Below are 20841 nucleotides of genomic sequence, written 5' to 3' on the forward strand. Positions count from 1 at the left end.
AGGCAGCATCTCCGGGGATGGGGGGGGGGGCGGAGGGGCAGAACCCCAAGACTAGTAGTGGCCCTGATCCCCCGCCGCGTTGGGAAGAAGTAGCAGAGCCACATAAGTTAAATGTGATACGTTGTGAGGAAGATGTCCTTTTATTGAGAGGGAAACGGACGTTTTCCTGCAAAGCCCTGTGCATCCAGACAGATTTTGCTGTTTTGCTTATGCTTAATTCCACTGAAGGTATTTAATTATTTTCGGATTTTCCCTCAGAAAATACCCTGGCGTGGAAATTTAATAGAATTTTAAAACATGAGTAGTACGTTGTAACGGGATAGTTGTTAGGATTTATCGAGGGAACAGATATTGGATGATTTTCTTTGTGATATTTTTCTAACTCACAGATTTAAAAGGGAAGGATACATATGATGGAATATATTTCGAAAGCTCTGGCTCTCATTTAAAAAAGACTGTTAATGAGATGAGTGCTAGTTCTGAAAAGAAGTTAGACATCCTACAATAAGTTGGTCTAAAATGTATAAATGTGTTTCCATCTAAAGTAACTGATGTTATTTCCCTGGTCTCGTGAGCGCTGATGAATACGGCTAGTGAACAGAAGTGCGAAAGGGATTCCGGGACAGCTTTGGCCAATTTTATTTTCTAATCACGAATCCCATCTGGATTGTGGAATAATGGGGCGGGGGCTGGGGCGGCGATCCCTGACTGACTGGGGGGTATTTGGTCTTGCCTGTGCAACACTCCTTTCATTCAACAGATAACAGGGAGAGGTAGTCACCTGGAGAATCCTTTAAAATAACAACACCCGTCATTGTAAAGCGGGGGGGGGGGGGGGGGGGGGGACGGGGGACGGGACGCAAAACAAAACCCCTGCCTAAATGCAAGGAATTCAAACAGGGCTCTGAATTAAGCCAAGAGAATCTTTTGAAAACTATTGAGACACTGAGATTCAATGGATCCGTTCCCTTTTTTATTTGTGGTTTCTAGTCTTGCCAGTGGAAGTGAAATATGCTTTCAGATGGGTACGGTCAAAATAAAGGGGCCCTTGAAAGGTACAAGTATTAAAAACGAATCTCACCACCCCGAGCTGGGGGAGCATCAGGCTGCGATCACCCCACCGGCAGCCTCTGAGAACCTGCAGGCTTGCACCCAGTCGTGGGTTTCCGCTGTTTTCTCCGTGACTTTATTTCTCAGAACCCGTGCACCTGCGGGATGGGGACACGGAGATACTTGTCTCCCCCAGGAAGAGCGCAGCCCCGCGGCCGCTGCCCTAGCGCCCTGCGTCCGAATACCCGCTGGGAGGAGCTGAGCTGGGGCAGCGCTGAGCGCAGATTTGCCCCCCAGCCCACACTTCTGGGGAGCTTCCCCGAAGCCCACAGGCGTGAGGAACCCAGGAAGGGCCGCCGAAATGTCCTTCCCAGGTCCCAGGTGACTCTCCCTTTCCTGTGGGGCCCTGGCGAGCGCTTGGGAAAGATGCGGCGGCCTCTACCGCTTCCTGTCCTTGTGGCTCCTTCTTGGACCACTGGGCTGCCGTCGGGGAGCGCGCGGGGTTCACGGTGACCTCCTAGCTCCAGGGAGTGTCTAGAAAGCCTGAAGCATGGAAATGAGCACAAAGGGGGGGATTTCGGCCTAGTAATGGCCTCTTGAGGTGTCCACCAGCCCAAGCAACTCCTGAACTCCTGAGAGGCGGAGACGAGAAGGTCCGCAATCTCATCCCGCGGCGCCGGCCGAGTTTGGAGACGCCAGGGAGGGGCGAGAGGGAGTTGTCAGATCCCCCACCTCCTCCCCCATAGCCCCCAACCCTCCCTCTGGGCTGAGCGCTCTCCTGCATTTACAGGAGCTCCACCCCAGGCCCTCCTGGCTCCCGAGCCGCGATCCCAGCCTGAACCCCGCGTTACCGCCTTAGTACCCGCCGTCAGGTCCCGGAGGGGCCGGTGCCCGGAGGGCTGCGCGCGACCCGAGCCCGGGAGAGGCCTTGTGTTTGCAGGAATGAGGAGCTGTTTTGTCCGCCCCAAGGGCACGCGAGAGACACGCGCAGCCCGCCGCCCGCCGCCCCGCTCGGCCACGCCGGCCTCCCGGCACCTTCCGGGCCCCCGCCCGTGGGCCGCCGCCTTTGTTCGGCACATTAGCATAAAGCTGCCAGGGATCTCCCGTTCAAATAATTCCACACAAAAGGAGAGAGCATGAAAGAAAGCGAACAAGGGAGCGTCTGCGAGGCCGCGCCGTCCGCCCGGCGCGGAGCGGTGGCGCTCAAGTGCGTCCCTCCCCTCGAGTTTCGAGTGCCCCCGGCAATCTGCTGCGCGCGCGCACCATCCGCGGGGGGTGGGGTGGGGTGGGGTGGGGGGTGCCCCTCTTTACGCCGCTGAGTGCGCCGTCGGGGCGCCGAGCGCGCCTCCAAGTGCCCTCGGGACGGTGTGTTGCTGCCTCGGGTGGGACTGTCCAGGCCGGTGGGGAGGAGGCGGGAAGGTCCCGCCCCGGCGACTGGAAGGGTGGTGCAGGAGACAGCTGGCGAAGGTGAAGGTAGAAGATGTACGAAAGTCAAAATAGGGACGTGGGCCTGGAAGCGCTGGCGGGGCACCGAAGGGACGGGATGACCTTGACCGTGGGCGCAGGAGGGGGCTGCTTCCGCCTGTGAGGTGCCGGCCCCCTGTTCCGCGCGCCTCCGTCTCAGAAAAGGCGCCGCCGAAACCCACTAGAAACTGACCAGAAAGGCCCCTGCGGCCTGGTCCTCCCTCTCCTTCCGCCGGGGTGGACACGGAGACGCCTGGGGGCCAGGAGCACGCACTTTCCTCCTTGACCCGGACTCCCCTGTTCATGTTCCTGCTCTTGGGTTTGGGTTCATGTATTCTGACCCCGCTTCCTCGTTCTCTCCTCTGGTCCACCTGTCTTCCTCTTTTTCTCCCATCTCTGTCCTCTTCCCTTCCCCTCTCCTCCCTTCTCTCCTCTCCCTCCCTCCCCTCTGCCTCTCAGTCCCGGTCTCTCCCTCTTTCTCCCCCTGCCCCCCCCCCCCACCCCCCGCTAGCCCATCACTCTCTCCTTCTCTTCCCAACTCTCTCCTTCCTCCTGTCTCTCCCCCATCTCTCCCAGTGTCTCCCCCATGTCCCCTCTCAGACCGTCCTGCCCGCTCCTCCAGTCTCTTCCTGCCTCTCCTCCAACCCTTCCTCCCTCACCTCTCCCCCCGTCTCCCTCTCCTCACCCCCACTCTTCCCTCCTCCCTCAAGCTCCCCCCCCCACCCCAAACCCCGTCCCTCTCCCAACTCTCCCTCCTCCCGGCAGGCAGGCAGGCCAGCGTGTGTTATTTTATTTGTCTAGAGAGAGCCTATTTGTTCAGTGATGTGTGGCCTCCTGGCCGCCAGCTTTAATGGGGGACGGAGAGGCTTGGTTTCTGTGAGCATTAGCATACAGCTGCCCGCGCCTGCCGTTCCTGGGCTCACTTTATCCCAGCCTTATCATCACCTCTTCTCTCAACCAGAAAACAATCAACAGCTCCGCACACAGGCGACTCCAGCCCCTCGCTCACCCGGTGCGATTGTGTTCCTGTTTCTCTCTCTCTCTCTCCCCTCTCTCATTCTCTCCCTCCCTCCCTCTTCTACGGGTAAATATTGATTGGCTGGCTTTACATTTTATTCTCCGTGCAGTTTCTCTTTCCTCTGTCACCTGGTCTTGTATTTTTCTTTTGCCTTCCTGTGATATTTGGGTGAACTATGAGGAGCCATTTGGGGAAAGGAGGTGGCTACACTTGATTGCAAACCAACATAAGCCACGAGATCATTAGAGGCATCTGGGAGGCATGGTTGTTGAATGCGATTTGGGGAAAACTTGGGAAAATGAACTTTGGTATTTTCCCATCAGAATTCTTTGTTCAAAACCATAGAATCCCAAAATCAGGCTTAGAACCCAAGATGTCCCCAGCTCAACAGCAAGTACTGAAACACACAGGAACTTCATGAATGCAGTGTCCCTACAGAAGCTATGCCTGTGCATGCCAAGAGAAGTCCCAATATCAGTCTCTTTGAAGCGCTTTCTTTTGCGAGTCTTCACCATTAGTAAGGAATATCTTCATTCTCCCAAAGCCCTTAAGACCGCCAGTTTCAATCTGGGATCAACCACTCTTGGGTACTTCTCTTATTCTTAGAAAAGTTGTTCCTCAGTGATAAAATGCTCCTCTTCACATGTATACTAAAATCTGTGCCTAGATTTCCGAAATGACCTCACTTACTGACCATGAGATGGTGGTCACAGTAACCTCCTCTGATACACTTTGCAGACTGAAAGGTAATCTAGGCATTTTCAGATTTGCCATGATACCTATGGAGGTCCAATACTGCTTTTTAAAAAGCAGCAAAGGAAAGCATTAAATGGATGTATGACTCAATATTAAAACTGGCATTGCCATTTGGGGTTCCTTTAATGTGACTAGAAGCTTTTTAATGGTAGTACTTGGTCACAGAAATCATAACTGTTGATCCTCTCAGGTTCTGTTCATCTCCACCCAAGGGTCATAGACACTCACTATTTGCTGACGAATGGGCCTCTCAGGGGAAGGGAGTGGGAGGAGGATGGTTTCTGGAGCTGACTCATTCACAGGCCCTTGAAATAGGGTCTTTGGTTGTTGGGATAGCAGTTTGAAGAGTAAACCAGTAGCAATTGTTCTCTGTTCAAGTTACACAGTTTACCACGTGACCAGCGCTGAGTAAAACAGACACGTGAGGGAATTCGTGGAGGTTATTGCTCACTTTTGCCTTCCTTAGAAAAATCAGTGTCTAGTGTGCTAGAACAACGTTATTTTTGAGAAGTATTGATTCGATGATAACGGATGTGGAAATCTGTAATGCCAAATACAACTTTCCATCTAATAGCTGTGTTATCCTTGTAATTGTGCCAACTTTTGCTAAACATTAACATGAATGCAAAAAGTGAACACAAACTGGAATTATGTCCATGGAAACCAATTTTAAGCCCCTGCTGGTCAAAATGCAGTCACAAATAGTGTCACAGTAACACCTAAAAGAGATCCAAATAAATGAAAACAGTCTTATGTGTTGTTTCTAAATCCACATGTTTTCTAGTAGGCATTTAATTTGCTTTATTTGTAAGAAGGTCTCTGACCCACATTATAGGTGACATGTACCAGGCCCCCAATGCAAAGCAACAAGGCTAAGGGCTTAAGGAAGTCAACTAATTTCTGACTACCATTTTCTATTCTAACACCCATGTATGAAATAAAAAAATAAGAAAAATAAAATCTGTACGTGTGTTATATTCTAGTTTTTCACTGCATTTATGCCCATGACCTGCAACATGAAATAGAAATACAGGGTCTGTGATTGCAGCCTCCTCATTCCAAAAGTTGCCTTACATTTTCCTACCCAATCAGTCCCTCTGATGTTGAATCACAGAGTTAATTTCTCATCATCAGTTTCACGAATGTTCCATGTGGGCACACGATTTTCCTTTTTATTGCCTAGGATTATTCCTGGGTAAACGTGAATAACAAAATTGGTGGCAGAACGTTTCAGGAAATGAAAGTCATACCCAAGGTAAAAACACGTTTTACACAGTCTGATCTTATTTTATTGCTAAAACAGATTCTTCTGTATGGACATGTCTGGTATTAGCAGAGCAGCTCCCTGGCCTAGGATAGAGGCGCACAGCCGTGCGCCACCTACTGGGACGACAGAAAATGACATGCGTAAGTGCCTGCGGGGAAGACAGAACAAAACCAGGAGACAACGGTGCTTGGCTTGTAAAGCCAGGCTTCAGAGAGGCTTCCTGCTTACACAGAGCGCTTCTAGGAGCTACAGGTGTGGGAGCAATAAAGTGGGGACCGTGGCCACACTAAATGATGCCTGGCCACGCGTACATGGGCAGGTGGTAGTGGTTATAGTGCAGGTAGTCAAGGATGCTCCTCTCCACCAGCGTCTTGTAGATGCTTTCCTCGAAAACTCTTTTGAGGTATGTCCTGGGCTTCTCAGTCAGGTTAATGTCCTCATCTACTACCTGACGGGCTAACTCTTCTATGGAGGGAAGTTCTTCCTCCTGGAAAACACAGTAAGAGGCCGGATACAGCAATTACATGCCCGTAAGCCCCATGACGAGAGCAGTTGCATGAACATGAAGAACATAGCGCTCCGTTCCCCGAGGATGGTCATGGTTTCCTAGCTTTTAAAAAATATTTTCGATTGTGGCCAAATATACATGACAAAATTTACCACTTTACCCATTTTTAAATGTATATTTCAGTGGCATTAAGGACACTCATGTTGTTATGCAACCATCTCCAGAGCCTTTTTATCTTCCCAAACTGAAACTCTGTCCCCATTAAACACTAAGTCCCAGTCCCCCCTCCTCCCAGTTCTTGGGAACCACCATCCTACTTTCTGACTCAATGATTTTGAATACTCCAGGGACCTCATAAAAGTGGAATTATATAGTATTTGCTTTTTTGTGATTAATTTACTTCACTTCGCATTACATCCTCAAGGTTCACCAAGCATGGTCATTTTAAGCTCTTGATTTTCAGATAAAAATGATCTGCAATCATGCTTATTTTAAAGGGAGTGATTAAATGGTTTTTTTAAAAAAATAGATTTTTATTGATTTCAGAGAGAGGAAGGGAGAGGGAGAGAGAGATTGAAATATCAATGATGAGAGAGAATCATTGATTGGCTGCCTCCTGCATGCACCCTACTGGGGATGGAGCCCAAGCCTGCAACCCAGGCATGTGTCCTTGACCGGAATCAAAACCAGGACCCTTCAGTCTGCAGGCTGACACTCTATCCATTGAGCCAAACAGGCTAGGGCTGATTAAATGTTTTTTACATGAAAAACTCCTAGATGGTTTCCTTCACTTGGTTAGATCCTTAAGAAATGGGATTTTTAAACCTTAGAATACATTCTTAGTAAAGCCAAATTTCATTGCTATCTCTGATGATAGGGCTCTGGGAGAATAAAGTTATGTGAAGTTAAGAATCATATGCTGTGCATCTCCCTAATATCATAGGAATTTCTCCCCAACATTTTATTCCAAAAATATTCAAACATTACAGCAAGTTGACAGAATTGTACCTGGATTCTATGGCCAACTTTGTACTATATTTGCTTCATCTGTCCATGTATCTATTTATAGGAGGATTGTTATAAAAGGCATTTCACCAAGGTTTGAGCTGCATGCTTTCTGAACATCACAATAATTGAAAATTACCTTAAAGGAAGAGTCACATGGACTTTGATGCTATTATTTATTTGAACTTCCAATAATTCTTTTTATTTTGAACAAAATAGTGGATAACTTGCAGAGTTCTACTGCATCATTAATTTATTAATAGTAAGAACTTATAGATAAAAATATGTTCCAACTATAGGGAGGCATAGGGAAATTATCACTTGGTTTTTTAAGGGAGACCCTACTAAATATCAGAGATGCTGAATCACTTGATTGCCCCCAGCAGCGCCCAAGCTTGTATGCTGCAATAGACATGAGCCTTGCCCTTCTCCCCTAATTTTTCAGGAGAATGATATCAGGCAAAAGCAATCAACTTACAATTATTTTTATCCCACAATAATTATTGAAGACTTTGGGCTCTTATATAACGCTGCTCTGATATTGGGGTAAATAGTGTAAAGTCACAAAATAGAACTTTTAAATTTACCTAAGACAAACAGCGCTCTCTAGATTGTAAACAGGGTTTTTTGTGCTTTTCACTTGCTTCTTACTAGTATAGTGTGATCTCTTAGTGTGACCACCTTCCCTCTCAGTGTGACCACCTCCCTCTCAGTGTGACCACCTTCCCTCTCAGTGTGACCACCTTCCCTCTCAGTGTGACCACCTCCCTCTCAGTGTGACCACCTTCCCTCAGTGTGACCACCTCCCTCTCAGTGTGACCACCTCCCTCTCAGTGTGACCACCTCCCTCTCAGTGTGACCACCTTCCCTCTCAGTGTGACCACCTCCCTCTCAGTGTGACCACCTTCCCTCTCAGTGTGACCACCTTCCCTCTCAGTGTGACCACCTCCCTCTCAGTGTGACCACCTTCCCTCTCAGTGTGACCACCTCCCTCTCAGTGTGACCACCTCCCTCTCAAGGTGACCATCTCCCCTCTCACAGTGCTCACCTATGACCAACCCACTTCCCAATGCCACATAAAATATATGATCCTTTGTGTCTGGGTCTTTCATTTAACATAGTGTTTTGATGTTCATCCACTTTGTAGACTGTCTCAGGACTTCATTTCTTTTTATGGTGGAATAATATTACATTCTGTGGATATACCACATTGTTTATCCATTGGTCCGTTGATGGCATTCAGGCTGTTTATTCTGATTAGTGCTGCTATGAACATCCATGTACGAGTGCTCATTTGGATTTCTAAATTCTTTGGATGTACATACCTAGGAGTGCAATGACTAGGTCATATAATAATTCCATGTGTAAGTTTTTGAGGAACCATCAAACCATTTTCCACAGCAACTGCACAATTTTATATTCCCATCAGCAATGTGTGAGGGTTCCAATTTTTCTATATTCTTGCTAATACTTGTTATATTATTACTTTTTTTGTAGAGCCAGCCTAGTGGGTGTAACATGACATTTCATTGTGGTTCTGCTCTGAATTTTCCTAATGATTGATCATGTTAACATCTTTACATGTAAATGACTTTACTTCTGGACTTTCAATTTTATTTCATTGATCTGTCTACCTACCTTTATATAAGTACCACCCCTGTCTTGGATACTGTTGATTTGTAGTAAGTTTTGAAATTTCATAGAGTACTAGAGGCCCGGTGCATGCAATCTGTGCACTGGGGGGGTGGGGGTGGGGTGGGGAGATACCTCAGCCTGGCCTGTACCCTCTTGCAGTCCGGGACCCCTTGGGGGATGTCCACCTGCTGGCTTAGGCCCGATCCCCCTGGGGATGGGGCCTAGGCCGGCACTCAGACATCTCTCTCATAGTCCATAGTCCGGGGCTCTCGCAGTCTGGGACCCCTCGCTCCTTACTGCCCACCTGCAGCGGAGGCAGGAGAGGCTCCCGCCACCACCGCTGCACTTACCAGCTGTGAGCCAGGCTCACTGCTCCTTAGCGCTGCTGTGGAGGCAGGAGAGGCTCTTTCCACTGCTGCTCTGCTCGCCAGCCAGCCAGCCAGCCATGAGCCCTGAGCCCTGCTTCTGGCTGAGTGGTGCTCTCACAGGGGGAGGGCACTGACCCCCAGGAAGCAGCTTCTGCATTGAGCATCTGCCCCCTGGTGGTCAGTGCATGTCATAGCGACCAGTCGTTCCATCGGTTGTTCCACCATTTGATCGATTTGCATATTAGGGTTGTATTATATAAGATGTCCTTTGATTTTTTTTTTTTAACAGCCAAAATTGTTTCGGCTGCTTGGAGTCCCTTGCATTTCCATGTAAGGGTTGGCTTTTCCTTCTATAAAATACATCATTGGGATTTTGATAGGATTGCATTGAAGTGGTGGGTTGTTTTGGATAGTATTGCCATCTTGACAATATTAAGTCTTCAAATCCATGAACACAGATGTGTTTCCATTTCTTTGGTTTCTTTCAGAAATGCTTTGTTTTCAGTGTGCAAGTCTTGCACCGTCTTGGTTACATTTATTCCCAAGTATTTTATTTTTTTAATTTTTAAAAATCTTTTTATTGATTTCAGAGAGGAAGTGAGAGGGAGAGAGAGAGAGAGAGAAACATCAATGATGAGAGAATCATTGATTGGCTGCCTCCTGCATGCCCCACCCAGGGGATCCAGCCCGCAATCCAGGCATGTGCCCTTGACTGGAACCGAACCCGGGACCCTTCAGTCCGCAGGCCAGCGTTCTATCCACTGAGCCAAACCAGCTAGGGCAGTATTTTATTATTTTGATGCTATCATAAATTGAACTGTTTTTTCAGTTTCATTTTTGGCTTATTCATTGTTAATGTAGACCACTAATTATTGTATGATCTTGTATCCTATAACTTTGCAGAATTTATTTGTTAGCTCTAATGTTATTTTGTGCATTTTATAGGATTTTCCTGCCTAATTGCTCTGGCTAGAACTTCCAGTACAATGTTAAACGTGAGGAAAGCAGGCATCCTTGTCTTGTTCCAAAGCACAGAGGTGAAGCATTCACTCTTTCATCATCATTGTATATACGCTTTATTAGGTTGGGACAGTTCCCTTCTACTTTTTTTTTTTTTTAAACTGCTTTTACCATGAAAGCATGTTTGATTTAGCCAAATGCTTTTTCTGCATCTATTGAGGTGGTAGCATTTGCCCCCTTCATTCTATTAATGTAGTGTATTACATTGACTAATTTTTATATGTTGAACCACTCTTCCATTTTGGGGGGTAAATCTCACTTGGCTATGGTTTTATGCTGCTGGGTTTAGTTTGCTAGCTTTCAGTTGAAGATTTTTGCATTTTAACCCATGGGAATATTGTTCTGTGGTTTTCTCTTTTTTTGACATTTGTGTCTGGTTTTGGTGTTAATTCTTTAAATATGAAGTCATCTGGTCCTAGGCCTTTCTTTGCTGGGAGGTTTCTGATTACTGATTCAATACTTTCACTTTTTATAGATCTGTTGAGATTTTCTATTTCTTCTTGAGTCAGTTTTTGTAGTTTCTGTGTTTCTAGGAATTTGTCTATTTCATCTAGGCTTTTAATTGATTGGCATACAGTTGTTCATAGTATTCTCTTATAATCCTTTTACTTCTGCAAAGTCAGTAGCAATGTCTTTCATTTCTTTTAGTAATATATCCTTTTTCTTAGTCAGTTTGGTTCAAGATTTGTCAATTTTGTTGATTTTTTCAAAGAACCAACTTTTGTTTTCATCAATTTTCTCTGTCATTTAAAAAATTTTCTATTTCACTTATCTCCACTAAAATTTTTATTATTTCTTTCCTCTGCTGGGATTGGGTTTTGTTTGGTTTTCTTTTTCTAGTTCCTTAAGATATGAAATTAAGTTATTGACGTGAAAACTTTCTTTTTGAAAAATTGAGTGATTGATTGATTTTAGAGAGAGAGAAAGAGAGAGAAACATTGTTTTATTGTTCCACCTATCTATGTGTTCACTGGTCAATTCTTATATGTACCCCGATCAGGGCATGAACCCGCAACCTTGGCATGTTGGGATGATACTCTAACCAACTGAGCTACCAGGGCAAGGTCTTTCTTTCTTCTTTCTTTCTTTCTTTCTTTCTTTCTTTCTTTCTTTCTTTCTTTCTTTCTTTCAAATGTAGGTATTTATAGCTATGAATTTTCCTCTGAAAGCTGCTTTTGCTGCATCCCATAAATTTTGGTGTGTTGTGCTTTCATTTTCATTAGTCTCTAAGTGTTTCTAATACACCATTAGATTCCTTCTTTGAAATAAAAGAAGTTGCTTAAGAATATGTTGTTTAATTTCCACAAATTTGTGTATTTTTGTTTTCTTTCTGTTTTTGATTCCTAGTTTCATTTCATTGTGGTTAGAGAATATACTTTGTATGATTTAAATCTTTAAAATTTATTGACAATCATTCTGTAGTCTAACATATGGCCTATCCTGGAGAATGATCCGTGTGTACTTAAGAAGAATGTGCATCTTGCTATTGTTGGGTAGAGTGTTCTATATATATGTGTTAAGACTAGTTCTTTTATAGTGCTGTTCAAGTCCTCTATTTCCTTATTGATCTTCTGATTATTCTATGCATTATTAAAAGTGAGATAGTGAAGTTTCCAACTATTATTTTAGAACAATCTCTTCCTCCAATTCTATCAACTTTTGCTTCACATATCTTGGGGTTCTGTTGTTAGGTATATGTATGTTTATAATTGTTATATAGTTCTTAATGAATTTTGAAGGGAAATTTTTACTTCACATTTCACTCTGGTCAATGATTCTTTGGCTTCAGTCGCAGCTAACTGCAATGCCAATGGATTTCCTCTCTATGCCCACAAAAGGATTTGAGATGTCTTATACTGAGCTTCTTTTTAAAATAAATGACATATAGATTTGAGGTGACTTCTAACAGTCATAGATAATAGTCTTTTATTTCTTTCTCCACATGTGGAGAAAGAGGAAAATTGATATGCTAAGCTCTGGGATAGCATAGTTTATGGGACTGAAGTTCTAAATTTCCCTGAGGAAAAGGTAGAAACTGAGATGAAATGGGTTACAGCAACTCAATATTAGAGAAAAGGAATTACTGTTATTCTTTGGGGATGGCTATACTCTCTATTTCCCCAATATCAGACTCTTAAATGAAATTCCTGCATGTGTGCATGTGACTGGCATTTCCACTGTCAGCCTGTCTCTACCATAACCGTCACCACCACTGCTACCCGTGGTGGTTGGCACTTGCTGACAGCCTTCTTCTGCGCCAAGTTCTTGCACACATCACACCCCCTCCTTTACCCCTTCCTCAGCTCTCCGAGGTGGAACAGCTAGGCCCTGTCCCCCAACGATCTGAGCTGGAGGCAGAGACCACTGCATGCACCACCTCTTCCTGTGGCCTTTTCCATTTGACAAATACAAAAGTGGACAACAGAACAGTCCCCAGTGGAAGCTTTTCTTTCAGAAGTTTCACTTTCTGGAAATCTAAAAACCCACAAGAATGGTTGGGGAGCCTTTAGTGAGTCTTCCCCAAATGCCCACAGCCACTTCTGACCTCCTGCAAGGGCCCGCTGCCCACGCTGCTCGTTTACAGTAAACTGACCCACAGCAAACGTCTGTTCATTGGTGCAGGCTGACGGTCCTCAGGGAGCGCCACGAAAAGCAGATCACTGGGTTTGACAGTTTACTTAGAAAGATGAAGGAAAAGCTTCCCTTTTAAGCTTGACACCTAAAGCCCTTGGCCCTATGCAAAACGTTCACAGAGAGGCTCAGAGCTGGGGTCTAGAGGAATTTGGCAGGGAGGTTTGATGGGTAAGTAATAAAGGAATGGATGTTTCCTATGGGGCAGCAGTGAGCTGCAGATTACATTTTGAGAGGCAGTGGGAATCTGAGGCATCAAAGGGAGGGCCGTCAGCACCAGTCTTACCACCCAGTAGATAAAACTCATCTCCAGTTTTCAGCCAACACTGTCAGCTGATGATGAAAATACAATTATTTGTGAAAAGGAAAAAGAAATTTGCCCTTCATAAAAGGATTTAAATAATCCATGTTCCCTGAATATCACCATCAGGTTTACATACACTGTAGTTTATTTACATGAAGTACAGGTAGTTTTAAAAGTAAAACCATAAAGTGGGAATGTAGGGAAAAGTCTAAATGATCAACAATGCAAATGGTTTATAATTTGCAAGGAACAACCCACATACCCATTAATCGCTCTTACCTTCTTGGAGGTTAAGATTTGGCGTAACTCTTTCCTGAGATCAATAAAACGATCGTGAAAGAGGGCCATGCACCAGGGCTCCGTGAAGTAGCTAGTGAGGGAAGAGAAGATTCAGTTAGCTGGAAACCCTCTCATTACCACTAATAAAGTATTTACCTGCTTTTTTGCCTTTGCAAATTACAGTCCTGGCCCCACTGCAATCGTTTGCTCATAAAATGCCCCGTGGAACAGCCTGGCCAATCAATTTTTTAAATGGATGTTCCTGATGTAGGGCCAGGTTCCATAATTACATTCAAAGTGGTTTAATTCAGAGCTGGGGCAAGACCCAGTGAAGAATCCTGATTTTATCAGAATTTAAAAGCCTGAAGACTTGTAAAGAACGGTGTCTCCATTATCTGCCCTCATTTGAGAAAAACAGATTGCAGGATTAACTGAACTGCTGCATAAACAAATTAAATTTGGGGAGACAATAACACAAACGTTGCTCATCATTAAGGTTTCTGGATTAATAATGACCAGAAAAACAGGCCACCTCGGTGTTGCAACACGGTCCTCGTACAATTGCCCTGATGCTTAATTGAATCTCTTTCAGGAGAGCAGCTCTCTTCGTGTTTGTATTTGCTAACTTTTCACAAAAAACTGCTTGGATACATGCTTTCTTTCACGGGAACAATATCGCTCTCCTTTATTTACTGATTGCTGAAAATCTGATGCATTCTTGGAATAACCAAGAACATTTGTTGGTGTTCTAAACTCTTAACTTTACTTGAATGCTCAGTGTCTTGGAACAGGAAACTTCACTGCTTCAGGGTTAGAGACACACTGATTATGCGGGCTTCACTCTTACTGGATGTGTCTGTCATCTTTGTTACTGTTAATGGATGTTATATAGGTGCACAGGGGAAGAAAAAAAACTGGTGCCCACACGCAGATGGGCACCTTCTGTTTTCCGAGGCTTAAAGTTAATTCTCGGGGAAGCAGCTAATGAGTGCCCGGGCCTACTGAGGTATTAAAAGACAAATCTAATGACAAAAGTCTGTGCTATGAGCAGCATGGGTTTAGCTCTATCTGTTATTCCCTATCATCCACTCACTTGACCAGAACGTGACCCAATTTCGTGCTTAATTACCTACTTGGTTGTTCAGATCATATGTTCCTCCCACTGTTAAGTTTACTAATATTTACTCCTTCCCCATTCTGTGCTCAGAACTGATCTGGGTACTGGGGAAACACAGGGACCAAAACAGACAAACTCTCTTTATATTCGAGCCACAAATAGGTAAATATATAAAATGCTAGAGAATGAGAACTGCTTAGGAGAAAGCATAAGTCCAGAAAGGACAGGAGGAGGTCAAAGAAAGGCTACGTCACCTAAGGCGGTGACTTAGTGAGCAAGCACCTGAGGGGAGGGAGACGCAAGCCTGGCGAAGATTGCAGGGAAAAGGCTTCGGAGAGAGGGAACAGCAGGTGCAAACGGTGAGCAGAGGCAGGGGTGTGCCCAGACCATGTAGGGCGGTGGGATGGATATAAACAGGGGGGCTGGGGGTGGGGTAGGAGATGAGCTCAGGAAGGTGATGGGTGGGAAGGGTGCTCCTAGAGGCAGGGGTATAGTCAGAGCTGTTGTGTAATCACTCCATAGCCATCTAGCTCAGCATTTGCTGCAACAGGCATCCTATATTTGTTCAGGAAATGAATGAATGAATGAACACACATTGCACTGTATATCTTCTATATGCCTGGCCTTGATTGGCCTTTCATTGATACAGAATAAAATTGTGCCAAATAAATAGGTGACAAAACTCTGCAAAATACCCCAAATATGAAGGAGGAAACTCAATGGGAACAGCGGGACAGCTGTGTGTGAAACCAGGGTTTAACGATGGTCTTTCTGAGCCCCGCAGCACGCAAAGGTGTGTCTGGGTGTCAGGAGGGCACCCAGTGGAAATCAGTTGGGGACTGCTCACCTCTGGAGATACTCGAGGCCACTGACTGTTGAACGAAAGCAGTCCAATCGATGGGAGTCCTAGCTACAAGGTTCTGGGCCCCTACAAACCCTGGCCAATGTCCAACACCTAATTCCTGGAGTAAAGACTGGGACAGGGCTGGCTGCCCAGGAGGCATCAGCTCCGTGGGGCGATGTTTTGACCCGTCTTAGACGGTAGCTTTTTAGACCAACACATCAATGATAGCTGAAGTCCAGACATTAAGCACAGCATTTCCAGGGCAGCCCCTGCCTCTTAGGTCTAAACAACTTCTAGCGAAGCCTGAGGGAACTGTGGATGTGCCTGTATTGAAACTATCATAATCCCTAAGTTAGAAACCAAAGGGCCCTTTAAGCTTGTTGCTCTCTTTCCTCAATTACTGAGACCCCACCTCCCCCACCCCTGTGGTTCCCGCCGCCCCTTGTTTTGGTGGCCACAGCCACATCCTTCTCGGCAGCATATGCTCTGCCTCAGCTTTCCTCGCCCAGCCTGGCTCTGCTGCCACAACCAGGTGCTGTTCAAGCAGTCTTTCTGCCTATCGCCTTCAGAACTCTCGTCTCTTCATTGTCTTCTCCAAAGGGTTAGTTCTGCGGAAAACCCACTTCCCTCAGGTGTGGGGAGCCGCTACAGTGTTTGGACAGGTTCAGGCCTTGGACTGATGGGAGGGCACAGTCCTCTCACTGCCCTGTGCAAGTCCCAGCCTGGAGGGCAGGGCCCTCCCAGCACAACTATAGCCAACAGCTGTAGTTGTAAGCTTGAACCTATGGTCCGAACACGTGTCCTCATGTGCCTGAGTGATGTGGGTTTGATAGAGTTCAGGTGCATGTAGTTGAATGGGCTTGAAACCCATGAGAATGTTGTAAACATCTTGATCTCGCCCTTACTCTGCCTCGTGGCATCTGCTATAAAATAAAGACACGGCTTGTGGGCATCGTTGCTGTCTCTCAGAGAAGCAGCGTCCCACCGAGACCCAGCTTTCATTCTCTTGTCTGTCTTTTCTAAGCCTTTCAGCCGCCCCCACTCAGGTTCACCCTCGGCCGTGCTGGCGAGGCACACTCAGGGCCATGCTGCTGCCCACCCGGGGCTCTGGCCCACCATCTAGCGCCTACATTTGCACAGCCTCCGTTCACAAAGTTAAACACACAAGGCCAGAGAAGAAAGTGGCCCTTGATCCTCTGTCTGCCCGGAGCTTGGGGGAAAGGGTTGATGAGGAAGTTGGACGCATTGCCAATTCTTCCTTTTGCTGGCTTTGAAACTCTCCATGGCTTCTCGCACCAGCATCCAGAAGAGACGACACCTTGGGACTTGGCAACCCCTGTTCGCATCACAGAATGCTGAGCGGCTTACACAGGGGCCGAGCAGACCTGAAATTGTGTTTCTCTCACACTCCCCACCCCTGCCTCCCGTGGAAAAGCAGCTTGGTATCCCCGTCCAGAAGGTCACAATTTGTGTAGCCAACTGCTACCCATTTTCCTGGAAATCGCCAGTGGCAGCCATTTTTATATAAAGTGAAAAGAGGTTTTATAGAATTCTACTTGGGTTTCACTTTTTTTGTCTTTCAAGAAAGAAGTCTTGGGTTCCATTAAGACAGGGCATGATAATGAAGTAATATCCTTGAAACCAAACCAACAAGTGGGCTTCTGAAGGCTCCTGTTAGATTTTACTGCAGTTTCAGTGGTGGTCCCCAGAGACATTATCCACAGGGCCGTGAAATGATAGCGCCCCCCGGCTGGGAGAGCGGGCGCAGGTTCCCAGCCCACCTGGAGGGCAGCTTCCGCACATCTGTCTGCAGCCTCAGACATCCCAGACTGCCCGCGGACCAAGTTAAACCCGGACAAAGTGAAGCAGCTGCTAATTTGTAGGGTGGTTGTTAGATGTAAAGTGTTGTGGGTACAGGTGAAAGGGAATCTTCTGATTAAGAAAAAAAAAAATGGTATCAAAAACCTACCTAGTGAAGAATCTCACTTGCAAGGTCCTTCTCCAGGTCTTACAGAAACTGCTTTTCTGGTAGTAATTTTTTTTAAAAAAATATGTTTTTATTGATTTCAGAGAGGAAGGGAGAGGGAGAGAGAGAGAGAAACATTAAAGATGAGAGAGAATCATTGATTGTCTGCCTCCTGCACGCCCCCTACTGGGGATGGAGCCCGAAACCTGAGCATGTGTCCTGACCAGGAATAGAACCAGTAACCTCCTGGTTCATAGGTGAATGCTCAACCACCGAGCCACACCAGCTGGATTTTGGTAGCTGTGTTTAAAGGGCTCACAGGATGACCTCGGGGGTCCCTGTGATGAGGATGCCTTTCCAGGCTGTGGGCCACAGTCATTGACCACTCACAGTCCCCAAGTAGCCTGGCTTCTGTCCATGATCCACTTTTATGCTCCCTGAGGCCTGGTTTGCTTCTGGAAAATTAACTTTAAAAAAATAACCAATGTTTCTTTTCAGAGCAGTACAGAGTTGCCACATGCTCCCCCTTTCCCTCAGGTTCCTAACACCTGCATTAGTGTGGCACGTTTTTATAATTCATGAGCCAATATCGATACATTGTTCTTAGCTAAAACCTGAAGTTTACACTGGTGTTCATTTCCTGGGTTGCACATTCCGTGGATTTGACAAATGCAACAGTTAAAAATCCCCTGTGACTCCCGTCCTCCGGACTCCTGGAAAATTAACATTTTAAGAAATGGACTTTTATTAGAGAAAATGTAGCTGTGTAACAATTCTATAAAATACTTTCATAGCCCTATTTCTCTTAGAAAGAATAATATTCTCCCTCCTCTCCTCCAAAAAAAAACCCCCCAAAACAACCCCACTATGCCTCTCAAACTTGCCGCAGCCCCCAAGACCAACAGCCATGTGACCTGAGGCTGTGGTGTCCTGAGGTGCTGGATTTGGGGGTCAGTTTAGGATGAAAGCAATTTGACTCTGCTTTCTATAATGTTCAGGGGGACATGACAATTGCAGGCATTACAATTTACTTGCTAAAAATGCCTGTGCTGTAGTTACGAAACCAAACACATGCGTGGGGCTGGGGTGAGGCTTGGTCACTGGGAATTTCAGAGCTAGGTCCGCTCTGGACGAGGAGGAAGCTGGCAAACGCTGATCAGAGGAGACCTCTCAGGTGGGCGAGGCATCCCAACCGCAGGGCAGTGAGGACCAGCTCCTTCTGGCACAGCGGTTCTCAACCTGTGGGTCGCGACCCCTTTGGCGGTCAAACGACCCTTTCCCAGGGGTCGCCTAAGACCATCCTGCATATCAGATATTTACATGACGATTCATAACAGTAGCAGCATGACAGTTATGAAGTAGCAACGAAAATAATTTTATGGTTGGGTCACAACATGAGGAACTGTATTTAAAGGGCCAGAAGGTTGAGAACCACTGGTCTTGCAGGTGCTGAGGTATTTTATTCAACAGAAGGCACATTTAATTCCATCACAAGGTAAAGAAAGGGGCCTGCGTTACATCTCTTGCAGGTCTGTGTGGAAAAGACACCTCCTTGATGGCAAGTGGCACCCGCTGAGCATTTCCTACACTGGCCACTCGGCTACTCGGGACCGAGAATTCTGGAAAGTCATGCCAGCTCCCCTTCCACACTAGCTGTGGTTTGCGGACATCCCTCTTCCTCCCTGGGTCTGGGCCCGGAGCGCTCTGGGCTGGGGAGCTGACTAAGGCAGCGTCAGGGCACCGTCAGTGGGTCTGTAGCTCAGACTTCTCTCCACTCCACATCTGCACCCCAGCTGCTCGCTGTTCCCTTTGCTGCCTCCCACTGTGGAGGGTCTCAGAGTCTCACCCCTCCCGTCCCTGCAAATACTCTCACCCTGGCCTTCCTGCCGCCCCCGCAGCCCAGGGGACCCTTTCCCATGTCTACACCTTCCGCCGCAGTGCCATCGAAGGTTCCGGTCCAGCACACACCTCCTCCTTGAAGCTCGCTCCTGGCCGAGGGCATCCCTCACTCTCTCAGCATCATTTTCACTACCGGGGCACGTCTGACCCTGCAGAAAAGTTAGCCTGGTGCACGTCGCGTTCTCTCACACGCTGGGCACTCGGGGCCACGGCATCTGGCACAGGGCTGGTCCCCTTGGGACGGAAGGAGCAGGTGGGGCCCTCGCTCCTGAAGAGACCGCTCTCCCTGCCGTCCACCTCCCTGTGGCCCCAGCTGCAGGGACCGGGGCGCAGGGTGGGTGGGAGGGGTTTCCAGTGGCAGGACCCCTGCGGGCCTCCTCTAAACCAGCCTAGGAACAAGGCAGCCTTCATGATTAAAGTGAGAAAAACTTTCTGAATTTAACCAAACTCATTTTGCAGTTGATTACAGTGAGTCGCATTAGATGACCTCCTTTTGATATAAGCATGTTAGAAAGAAGGTTTGTTTTAACCCTTTGAGTGCCAACCAATATCCTAGGAACTATGCTAAAATTGCCAAGCCATTTTTGTTGACTTTACAGCAGTTTAGGAAAAAAATTATGAATCGCAAGTAAATGAAGTTACACATTCAGAAACTGAAGGAAACCTTTACTACACTGACATATTTAGCAATATCATCATCGCTAATAAAAGCAGACTTAGAGCTGGACGCCATTTCGAAGCTTTGATAGCGCTCCCGGCACTTTTGGCGAAAGACAGGAGGAGCGCGCTCCCCGGCACTCTAGGGGTTAAGAAACGTTTGCGGTCTAGTTTTTTCCCCACCTCCCAAAGGGAATGACTTCTGTGCTTTGGGTTCCATTCCTTCTCCACAGAAAGAAGAGGAGCATCCTTGCCTAGGCTGGGGGCAGGTCTGCACGGCTGGCAGCAAGTGCTACGGGTGATCAGCATTAGGGAGGAGCTTTCAGAAATTTTAAATTTCCATCAATATCATAAATTTAAAAAAAAAACCCCACACCTAGAAAACATTCACTTCTTTCCCAGTTAATATTCAAAACGGGAAGACTGACGGCTGCCCCTGAGTAACCACATGGCCCGTCGCCTCGCAAACGTCAGGGGAGCATGTCAGGCGAGAGCACAGCAACAACTGTGCAGATGTGGATGTCAGCATCGCAAAAGCCATCTCCGCCCAGCTGTGAGAACACCCGCTCACCCGGGGTCTCCGGGCTCTCCCTCCCTTCGGTCGGTCTCCCTGCGCCGACAACGGCCGGGCAGGTTTACTTGGGGGGACTTCAGTTCCCCACCACTTTTGCAAGTAACACACTTTTCTCAGAAGCCCCAGGAAATGTCGACTCGTGGAACTGAATTAACCGTTTCCGGTCGATATGGTCCAATCGTTAAGCGATTGATCAGACTTCTCCGGAGCTCATCCTCATGTGCTCATTCGGCCTATTGTATCGACAGCATCACACAGTCTGGGCGGGGATCCGCCGACTAGCTTGGCCATTGGTCACTCTGACGGCCGAGGAAAACAAATTGACAAGGCACACTGAGAAACTGCATTCGGCGGCCCCAGAAAAGGCACAGTAGGTCCAAGGGAAAAGAACAGTGAGGAAAGGTGTTGCTCTTTCCAATCTTGGTTCTTATCTCTAAGGCCACGGCCAGCCGGAAAGGGGAGCCGAGGAGGGTCGAGGC

The 20841-nt window shown here is 46.9% G+C and overlaps 1 protein-coding gene across 1 annotated transcript in view; it reads right to left on the reverse strand.

The window, feature by feature from the left end:
* Positions 1-5051: 5051 nt before the first annotated feature.
* The window catches only part of LOC308523356 (cilia- and flagella-associated protein 61-like), an 89803-nt gene continuing 74013 nt past the window's right edge, over positions 5052-20841 (reverse strand). Inside the window, exons 7-8 of the mRNA XM_081097213.1 lie at positions 13306-13396; positions 5052-6042 (exon numbers count right to left, since the gene is read on the reverse strand). Of these exons, the coding sequence (XP_080953339.1) occupies positions 5842-6042; positions 13306-13396 (292 nt within the window). The 3' untranslated portion in view covers positions 5052-5841. The remainder of the gene's footprint in view (positions 6043-13305; positions 13397-20841) is intronic.

The sequence above is a fragment of the Myotis nattereri genome, assembly GCF_964212035.1.
Source record: "Myotis nattereri genome assembly, chromosome: 8".
In the NCBI taxonomy this organism is placed as follows: domain Eukaryota; kingdom Metazoa; phylum Chordata; class Mammalia; order Chiroptera; family Vespertilionidae; genus Myotis; species Myotis nattereri.